At 48.5% G+C, this 9,995-nt stretch overlaps 2 protein-coding genes and 1 pseudogene across 3 annotated transcripts; all 3 read right to left on the bottom strand.

Moving 5' to 3' along the window:
• Window positions 1–1,947: 1,947 nt before the first annotated feature.
• TEOVI_000646900 (MSP-C, putative) lies at window positions 1,948–3,723 on the bottom strand (the record flags this gene model as incomplete). Its single annotated transcript, XM_067223213.1, has 1 exon — window positions 1,948–3,723. The coding sequence occupies one exon, from the start codon at window positions 3,721–3,723 to the stop codon at window positions 1,948–1,950; it is 1,776 nt and encodes a 591-aa protein (XP_067079314.1).
• A 1,767-nt stretch (window positions 3,724–5,490) lies between these two features.
• TEOVI_000646800 (uncharacterized protein) lies at window positions 5,491–5,937 on the bottom strand (the record flags this gene model as incomplete). The annotated part of the gene is made up of 1 exon (XM_067223212.1): window positions 5,491–5,937. One exon carries the CDS (start codon window positions 5,935–5,937, stop codon window positions 5,491–5,493), a length of 447 nt encoding a protein of 148 aa, XP_067079313.1.
• A 249-nt stretch (window positions 5,938–6,186) lies between these two features.
• TEOVI_000646700:pseudogene lies at window positions 6,187–9,660 on the bottom strand (annotated as a pseudogene). Its single transcript has one exon. A coding segment is annotated over exon 1 (3,474 nt).
• Between the last annotated feature and the right edge of the window lie 335 nt (window positions 9,661–9,995).

Genomic DNA, 9,995 nt, shown 5'->3' with positions numbered 1-9,995 from the left:
CCCCCCCCCCCATTGTGTGTGTGTGTGTGGGGGGGGGGAAGGACGCAGAAAATAACGCGCGTGAAACAACCTTGCGGTGACGGAGAGTGCGCTAACATAAAAAAGAGGGGAAGGTGGTCTCAACAAGTTAAAAATAATGTAGGGAATACTGAGGCCATGTGCCTGTTTGTGGCACGCTGAAGGTGGCGAGGGAAATACATGGACAGGTAAATTGGAGAGGGCAAATGCGGAAAAGTGAAGTGAGATGAAGTGAAGCCTCCGCCAGCATTCTTCGGTATGGCAGATACCAACAAATCAGCGGCTGCATTGGACGGGAAATGCCACCATCCAATGAAACGGAGATGCGGGGAAACCCATTTCCCCTAAAAGTATGGTTTGAACTAACAGTGATTTAGACGGCGCCCCCTTTCCGATCCCTGTTGAGACCTCATACCGCGGTTGGTGATGAGAGGATTCCTGACATTATATTTGTAGGCGGTCGCGGACGTTCCCCTTCTCACAGCCATGCCACGTCCCACTGTTTTTTTTTCACCTTATCCTCCACTGTGGGTGTTCGTTGTTTTTTTCTTTTTTCCCTTACTCTCCATTTTTTTTTTTTAAAGTTCCAATTATCCCTCTTTCTGGTACCGAAACCACGATATTCATTGTGCGCCTTAACCGAGAAACGGCTGCGCCACAGATGGAATCCATAGAAGTGGATGAAGCGGTTCAGCAGCATTTGCTAAACTGCGTGTCTTACGTGATGGAGTGCGCACAAACATCAAGAAACGCCAAAATCCTATCGAGGGGGGGGAAAGTGGGGGAAAAGGTGGAACACATTGTGGTACGAACTTCTCCAGAAGAACTGTAAGACAAAATGTCAAGAGAAACAAGGCGAAGCCAGTCGCGATGGCAGCAACCACCATCTTCAAGAGCAAAAAAAAATTTTGTAAAGGGGGTATAAAAAGAAGCAAATGGACAATCCGTAACTTGAAAAACAGAAGTGTAACTATATAACTTTCACCGGTGCCTCCAGTTTTTTTTTTCTTGTTTCTCGTGCATCCCTTCCTGACACACATGCACATTTTGATGTGCACGTTAGTTGCATTGCTGTGTAACACGACCGCAGTAAAACAAAGTTCTGGCACCCACAAATGAAAATTGGGTAAAAACAGCAAGAACTTATATTCAAAAATGCCCACAGGCGTACTTATAGTCATTACCTCAGACTTAATATAAGCGAATGCATCAATAAAGGTATACTGCCTTTCCCCCGACCTACGAGAGGCATTTCAGGTTTTCATACCCTTTACCAATAGCATTGAATGCTTTTTAATAATAATAAAATAATTCTCCACAGAAGCAAAAGGGGGGTTTATGTCACTTCGAACATCCTAATGCTTTCTCGCGGTCCTATAATTCATACCCATAGCTTAGCTTAAGGAACCTCTACGAGAGAGGTGCGTCACTTTCAGCACGTTAATGCAGGCGGTTCGAATGTATAAATGAGACGTTGCCTTGCTAGTTATTGTTCCATGGGAGGATTATCTCCACTCATAACCCCTCGCCCCCCAAAAAACAACACACAAAGACACTGAGATTCACCACATTTGACAACATTCCCCCTAAAGGGTTTAAAATGTTGAATCCCTCTCGCTTCTGCACGCAGGTCCCGTGCTTGTAAGTACCGTGACCCCTAGCAACAGCTCCCGTGCCCTGCTTCGTGCAGATTAAGGTTTGCACAGTCGCTGCTGGCGGAGTTGTATCATCCCCCATTATGTACATTTATCTACGCATTACCGAGCACCTTCGCAATACATCCGGAGTTTTGGAAACTCGGTCACATAAAGTCAGCACGGACCCTCCCAGTCCCTACGCACTTCCCCTGTGGATCTTTTTGCTCTCCAGTGCCTTTGCGTTTTCTGCTCTTTCCAGACGGAGGCGCGGATCCAGCTGAGGTGGCACCATTCACATTTGACGAGGGTTCACGGCCGCGTTGTCGTCAGTGGGGAGTTTCGGAAGTGGGGTCAATCTAAGCTTGTAATCCTCGTCATCGAAACAAACTTCTTCCCGCGTGGGGCAGATGATGCTGCCTTTCCAGAGGTGACGACCGAGGGGCTGCACTGTAGCACCGGGTTTACACGTCTGCCAGCTGTGGTCTAGCAAAAAGCGAATCTGTAGCTCTTTGCCAGTGCAGTTCGTACGGACACAAACGTCACCAATATCTTTATTGGAAAACTTCAAATTGACACCCTTCACACATCGCGAGCCCTTTCCAACCTCACTGCCACGCAAAAACTTCGACTGACCATTGACGCAGTTACCGCTGTTGTACTGAACCACCATCGGGCAATGGTCCATGAAACGGGACTTGCCACCAACCCGTGAATTTCTGAAGTAGCGGAACTCGGCGGGAAGTTCAGTTCGATGTGTACCTAGGGAACACTGGCCGAGTCCGAGACGGTCATGGGTACAAGTGAACAGACGGCTCTTCCATAAATGATCGCAGAACGTGTCGGGGTGCTTTGACTTTCCTTCCTGCAAGCATTTCTCCTGTAGAAAACTACATCCACGATTTAGGCCCCAACGCGTCTTCTCTGCGCGACTGAAATTGACGCGGTAGTGTCCCATACTTGCGAACACCCCTAACGACATCACAGTTAAATAATTCAAGTTCCCATAAGGGGCCATCACGTCCTCGACGGCATTGCGTTGCTCCAAGTGTGTTGCGAAAACGCCGGGGCCTCCTTCATTCTCCATTTCGATACCCGGAGCCGTCGAGCAATTGAAGTGCTTCCGCGCGACACGCTTCGCAACCTCAGAATCGACCAACCACGAGGTTTTAAGTCCGCGAATGCCTCCTTTCTGTTTCATAATTCCCCTTCTTATGAGGATATCTGCTTGGAAGCCGAGAGCGTGTCCTAATTCGTGTGCGATAACTCGCACAAAGAAGTCAGTTTCGGCAACGTACTTGGGGGATATGTTGACAACGCCAGAAACCGGGCGGCCGTCAGTGAGCATTGCGCACACGGAAGCCCACGCCATATTCCCTATCGTTGGCCGAGCCGCCACGTATATACTAACATCACCTTCAAAACCATTGGTGTAGTGACCCTTGGGCACCTTGAATAAGCTGCAGTATCCAGCGTATGAGGATGGTAAAACAATCCTCCGGTGATATCTCCTTACCAACAGGCGATCCGTGTGTAATTTGATTGCCTTTGGAATAGCGACCTGCACGATGACGCGCTTCTTGCGAACTGTGAGAACATCCCCCGCTGTACAAACAGTCGTCTTCCCACTGACGAGTATGCTACGGACATCACCTGCCATCGTGCAGAAGCGGCTGGGGTCATTCAAGTCTTGCGTGTAAGCTCTGATGCGAATTGGTTTCCACCTGCTGTCAATCTCCCCTTGCCCGTAATCATCAACGTTGTTGGTGTATTTAGGTTTCTTATCTACGGATGCAGTTCTTGCACTAATCAAATCACCGCCAGTGGTACCCTTCGCTTCTGATTCAGGGGGCATAGTACCTACTATCGGCACATCATCTGGATTAATCGCAGAATGGTGACTTCCGCACCAACCACGGGGCGTATCGCCGATGCCTTCCTCTCCCCATTGTTCCTCTGGTGCTTCCAAATGTGTCGCTGATGCTTCCACGTGCACGTGTGCTCGCAAGTAGTGCGAGACGAAAGCGGCAAATATGCACCAAAAGGTAGCGGTTCCTAACAGTTGGGTCATCTCTCGCCCTTTGCGACTTTAAAAACAACCTCTCTTTCCTTGTTTTTCAGTCTCAAAAGCAGCTGGACGGCGCTGCGTTGATGTACGCACGTATGGATAGTGGCAGATATTTTCTCTGTATTCACCTAACGTGCGATATAACCCTTCACCACTAGACCTACTACTCCCTCTACCTCACTTAACCAAATTCAGCACGTCGAAAAGTGGCGTCGGACTAATTTCTTCTTCTATGTGAAAACGCAAAAACAGAAAACAACGGAATCTGGGGTCATTGTTCACTACCCCCGTGCGGAACAAAAGCCCACCAAATGACTTGTAAATGGAGGGGGAAATACCACATAAGCAACCCCTAGAAAAAAAAATACTTAGTGGCATAATGACAAAAGTTTTTTTTTAAAAAAAAACAGCTAGCCGAAAGTATAACAGTTTTGCAACCTCTCGCTTTTGCCTTATCTTGCTGTTCACATTCCCACTAACTGCTGCGGAAAACGAATGCGTATATGTCAAAAAACAATGACCAGCAGTGGCAATGCAAAGCGAGACCCCCAGAGGTCTGTGAGTGCGCATGGTTTGCATTCTAACGGTACCGCCTGTTGGTAATTAAGCAGCAAAATAACACTAGCTTCTGGGGTACGCATGCCCGCACCTGCGATAACAACCGAATAATTGTGGTGACGCCTCTCATAGAAACCTGAACTAATGATGTACAACCCACAGTATCACTTTGTAACTTCTATCCACATGCACGACGACTTGAAAGAAGATGGGATAGGAGAGGTTGCTCATTTCTGGGCTACACAGAGGTGTAACGCATGTCATGTGAATGAAATGCTGAGCGGAGTAACGTCGCTGTAACGTCGCTGTATGCGCGGCACTTCCTCGCTCTGACGCCAATGCGCCTCCGCATCGTCACACCACACAAACGCGTGGCATTTGCTAAAATGTTTTCATCTTTATCAACCATAGAGCAGCGGCATATCCGAAGAATGTGCTAAACCGGCAGGTGCATCAAAGTAAACCGCTCTAGACGATCACAGAAATAAGTTGAGAACTGAACGTCACGTGCTATAAACAAAAAATATATTATATCTGACTCAATTAATGCAAAGAAGAAAGCGGGAGCAAGACGGAAAAATAAATTAAAAGGATGGGCCGACAAATGTAAAGTGGGCCTCTGGTTTTCACACACACCGAGACAACAGCGCAGAATCACGGCAGCAGCCTATACGGCAGACATCCTACATGCCGTCCATTATGTTTTTTTCGACGCAGCCTACACCAAATAGACATAAACGAACTCATGCTTGCGGGAGCTCAACAAAAAGCTTTTAATGAGGAAAACAAAAGGGGGAGGGATCGGCACCAGCGCCGAGACATCGTTCAGGGCACATGCACAAGAAACTAGCCAAATATAAGAGTGTGGGGAGGCCCAAATAAATTGGATTAGGGCATAAGAAAAAAACCAACAACAACACACATGTATACACATAAATGCAGAGTACTACTCGCCCCTATGTAATCAAAAACAATCAGTGTTATACCTTACGGTGTATGCACATACCTCATGACGGCCTAGTGAAAGAGAAAGGGCACGTATCGGGTAGGAAACATGACAGCCACAGCTTTCCATTCGCTGGTTGAGTGGCTTTATTTCCCCCTTCGTTAGCAGAAATAAAAACATATGTGTGGTCGGACACAGCCAAAGTAATGAAGAGGAACCCTGAAAACATTTGCCTGAAACAAAAGTCGCATTAAGCAAAGAAGCAACTAAGCAAACAAAAGTGGCAAGTTGGTGTGAAATTGCCCCTCACATGCACCCCGCAGCCGCTGCCGTTGCGCATGACTGCGTAGTATTCCTTTGTTGCGGAACAGGGGGGAAGTTGTGAATTCAAGGGAGGAAGTCCAACAAATACCACTGTTGGTGGGTGAGCATAGGCATCCTTGCCCACTCACAAGAACTAAAGAATAATAATAGTGATAATAGTAGTAGTAACGATGATAAAAAATAAATGAGGGGGGACAAACAGCGGGTGAGATAAATAGTGTGTTAGGCAAGTAGGTTAATAGAAAAACATGATTCAAAGCTGTTGATTCAGAACAAATAAGATTCAACGAACAGTCGTCGCTACAATAGTCAGGGGTCTCCCCCACCAAAGATGGAAAATGGTACATTAAGGAAGTAGACATCAAGCGGAATAAGCACAAACAGGACATACATGAACATACGTAGAAATTTGTATGCGTACATAGGCTCGTGTGCGTGGGCAGCGGTGGGTAATGAGCTCGCTTGTTCTTGGATTTGGTAACCGTCTACGGACTCTACTTTTTTTTTTTACTTCCACCCTCGCCGGTAGCTGGGTCTCCGTGCCCCTCAGGCGTGGTTTAAGAGGAAGAACCGCGTGGCTGGGTAATGACAATCAGCGAGGCGCTCGTTAGCGTACTGAACGTATGATCAGCGCCACTCGACGCGCAGTAATCCACAACGTGCCCAACCTTCACTGCGATGCGCCGTATGACCTCCTGGTAGTAGCTGTCATCCCAAATGGCAGGTGGCTTGCGCGGCAACACCACACGCCAGCGCTCACAGAAGGGTAAAAGCGCTTTTTGCCGCTGAGCACGCGCGAAAGTACCGAGTAAAGCGTTCAAGGAGGTCACTATAACTTGGGAAGACTCACTCAACTCCGCACGTGAAGAACTGTGATCACTGGTAGAGAGTACCGAGCCGTCTGTACCGTCATTCAGCACGTCAACATCCCTGTCGAGACGAAGTGCTGCGAACTGTCGACCAGCTACTGTATTCAGCTGGTACATCTCAACTGGCTCCGGTACGCCACGCAGTGGTAAGGCACCGAGGGCGGTTACGTCAAATTGCTCACGCTCCATGCCGCTCATCGCAAGATAAGTGGCCCGAGTCAGAAGCACCTGCCCACCGTTGGTGACACTCTCTGTCCGCGCAGCCATGTTAGTTGTGCGCCCATAGTAGTCATAACCCTTCGTCACTTCATCGTGTCGGATATCGCATAACCCCGTGTGGATTCCAACACGTACACGCAGCCCGTTCCACATTTGGCTGTACGCCTCATCGGCGAGGTGAGCAGTTGGTGGAACATAATCATTTTCCACCTCAGCTCTCTGTTCCTCAAACTGCCGGTAGGATTGGTCAAACAGTGTGGTTCTCCAGTTGTGAAGGAGGAATGATCGCTGCAAGTTGCACGCAAGTTGTACAGCCGCAAGAGGGCTCCTACACGCGATCATAAACGAGTCCCCGATGGTCTTCACCTCGTAGCAGCGGTACTGCACAATAAGGGAGCGGATCAAACGATGATGCGTGGCTACGGCGTCGGGCATTTGCTCAGGGTGTGCTGCCCACTGCGCCGTGCTGCCCTCAATATCCGTGAAAACAATGGTAACGGGGGCTGTTAATTCTTTCGGGGCGTTGTCATTGTCGCGCCCGCTCCGAGTTGCGAAGTACAACGGCACCGCAATAAAGAGCAGCACAAAAAAAAGGAGAACAGACCCAGCAATAGCACCTGCTAGTTGCGCCGCTGTGAGGCCATTTGCGTTGGGGTCCACGTAAAACATTTGTGGCGTAACCGGATCTTGCAACACTGGCACACTTGAATTCATCACACGCGCCATGGACCACACGGATATGTTCGTAGCACCAAAATTCGAGATGCAATTGGCCGCCGCGGCAAAACCTGAAATCAGGCAACTTTCTCTGTCGTAGGTGCCATACCGCATGTCGTCAACAGTGATTGAGGCTTCCTCAAAGAAGAGGTCGATCAACAGTTGGGAGGTCACCTTTTCCATTCGACGGATATTCCGCTGCATAAGCCGCTCAGTGGCAAAACCTAGTAGGGCCAAAGGGGTTCGGTGAGGCGGTTTCACAACTTTGTGGAACTTTCGAACTGTTTTCGACTTTGAATCGGTGTCGCCCCAGTGGGGAAGGTTGGTTGCGAAAAGAACACGCTCCGCACCCGCGCTACCGTTGAAAACCTCAACGAATTCGTCGTACATCAGCATTACCTCGGAAAACTGGACGAAAATACGCACATCTTGATGAGTACGAAGGTACTCTTTGACTATCGGAATATTACCGCTGCCAATACCAAGAAGAAACACATCGCCTTTTGCTGGGAGGTATTTCTCCAGCTCGCCCACGTCCCTAAATATTTTACTGGAGGAGAGATTTGCGCGAAATGTCACTAGCGTCCTCGTCAATACCTCCGCTATCTCAGCACCTTCTCGACTATAGACAGCCAAATGAACCGGTCCTTGGCGGTTCTTGGACAAATAGCTCACAAGCACGTACAGTTGTTGTTCCAATGTTGGCGATAGGTGGATTACATTACTTCTGAACTTGTTCAAACGAGGATCCATGACAATGGGATCGATGAAGGTTAAATTTTTCACGGTTAACATTTCCTCGACCACAACCCCAAACACCGCTGTGATGATACTGTTTTTTCGCAGCTCAACAAGATCATTCATGGATTGTTCTGTGGTGCTGCCAACCTGAAGCATAATAAGTCTGTTGAGTTCGCCGACATTCAAAAGTGAGGCTGTGGAAGATATGCCATGATAAAACTCCAGCGCGGCCCTGAGCATCGTGAGGTTGTCGGCCATCCTCATGATGACTCCACTAAGCGGAGGGTGCAGTTGGATGGCATTAGAATAACAGTGGTCTCGGCTCGTTGAGAAAATCCCTGGAAGGACATGTTGGAAGTGATAACCTTTAACAACTTCTTTCATAAACACCTTTTTGCCACCGCGGTTGCAGTCGCAGACGGCACCCTGAGCGGCGGCACCTGTGGCACATTCACCACCGAAGTCTCCAATTACAAGATCATCAATCACGTAACGGCGTTGGTCGTACAATGAGTTTATGAACGAAATACGGTCGCCCAATTTTGTGTTGCTCCTAAGAGCACGCATAAGTACCTCACCCGCAATCCATCCGTACACCATTAGTTCCCCATCTACATCGTTGGTGAGGAAGTGATTCGAGTCACCGAGACCTGACCATTCCGGATGCCGCGTTAAATAATCCCTTGCTTCATTCTGGAAGCGTCTGATTGCTCCGAAGTAAGTTGTCTTGGCAAGCGGATTTGTGCCAGTTTGGATCAAACGATGAGGTACAAACGATACATTGCTCGCTTCCAGGGCCTGCCTCCATACAGCAACGAGTGACTTCTGAAGCAAAGAGGGCGCAAGCAGAACAGTAGTCGCGGTCCGTTGGTCGGACACTAACCTCCCGACAATTTGTTTGGTATAGTCGTTTATCCGAGTGAACATAATGGCGGCCTGTGGAAGATTCTGGGCAAACTTTTCCCACTCTGCTTCGAACGCCTCACCGGAGGCAGTTTCTTCAACATCATTTGGCACAGTGAACAGACAACAAAGCTCGTACCCTAGTTGGGACATTAACTCTGTTGCTCGAGAATACGCTGATGGCGCCCCCGCCAGGCTTTCAGTGTACATAAAACCCAACCGCAGCACGCGCATGTGATTAACAGCATAGCGGATAAGGGCTACCAGCTCAGCGCTTGGTTCAGGTCGCAAGAAGTATAAGTTCGGCAAAAACTTTCGGGATTCTGTCAACTCTGTTAGCGGAGCGAAGGCTACAAGGTTGTGCTCTTTCAATATCTTGTAAGATTTCCTTATGTTTCCCTCCCCCATCGGACCGAACACAACCAGCAAACTTTCACTGTCGTCTGCGTTTTTCACATAATTCTCCAAGTATTCTGCTGCGGAGACGTTATATGAAGGAGGCCTAATAACCGTGACGTCAATCCCTGGCACTACAGTCCAATTTTGCGCGGCCAAGGAAGCGTTAAACCCCACATTCAAAGAATTTATGATGTCAACAGTGGCGCCTGCGGAATTAAACATAAGGGACAAAACTTTCACAGTCATCCTCACCTCATGCCCCCCTTGCGCCAGTGAACAGGGGACGCACAACGACAGGAGTATCCACAGGTGCAACATTACTCCCGGGAAAATACGTAAGTGGCCGACAGAACCAGTCCCAACGCTTCCCTCGGTTCCTGGACGAGTGGAGAAACGACGACGCTGCTGTGCCCTGCGTCCCACTGTCGATTCGTGCATGGTGACGGTCGTAATTTGGGGGGAAATACGTTAACAATCCTTCTAGTCAAATAATTAAGATGGAAAGTACAATGTACAAATGGGGTTGCGTTGTCAATAACAAAAGACATGAGTAAAACTCAAGGAATCCATCACTTTACAGGAAAACGATGTCAGACACC

Source organism: Trypanosoma equiperdum (assembly GCF_001457755.1).
Source record: "Trypanosoma equiperdum strain OVI genome assembly, contig: ctg_1792, whole genome shotgun sequence".
NCBI classification, from domain to species: domain Eukaryota; phylum Euglenozoa; class Kinetoplastea; order Trypanosomatida; family Trypanosomatidae; genus Trypanosoma; species Trypanosoma equiperdum.
This window is presented reverse-complemented; position numbering and strand designations above follow the sequence as displayed.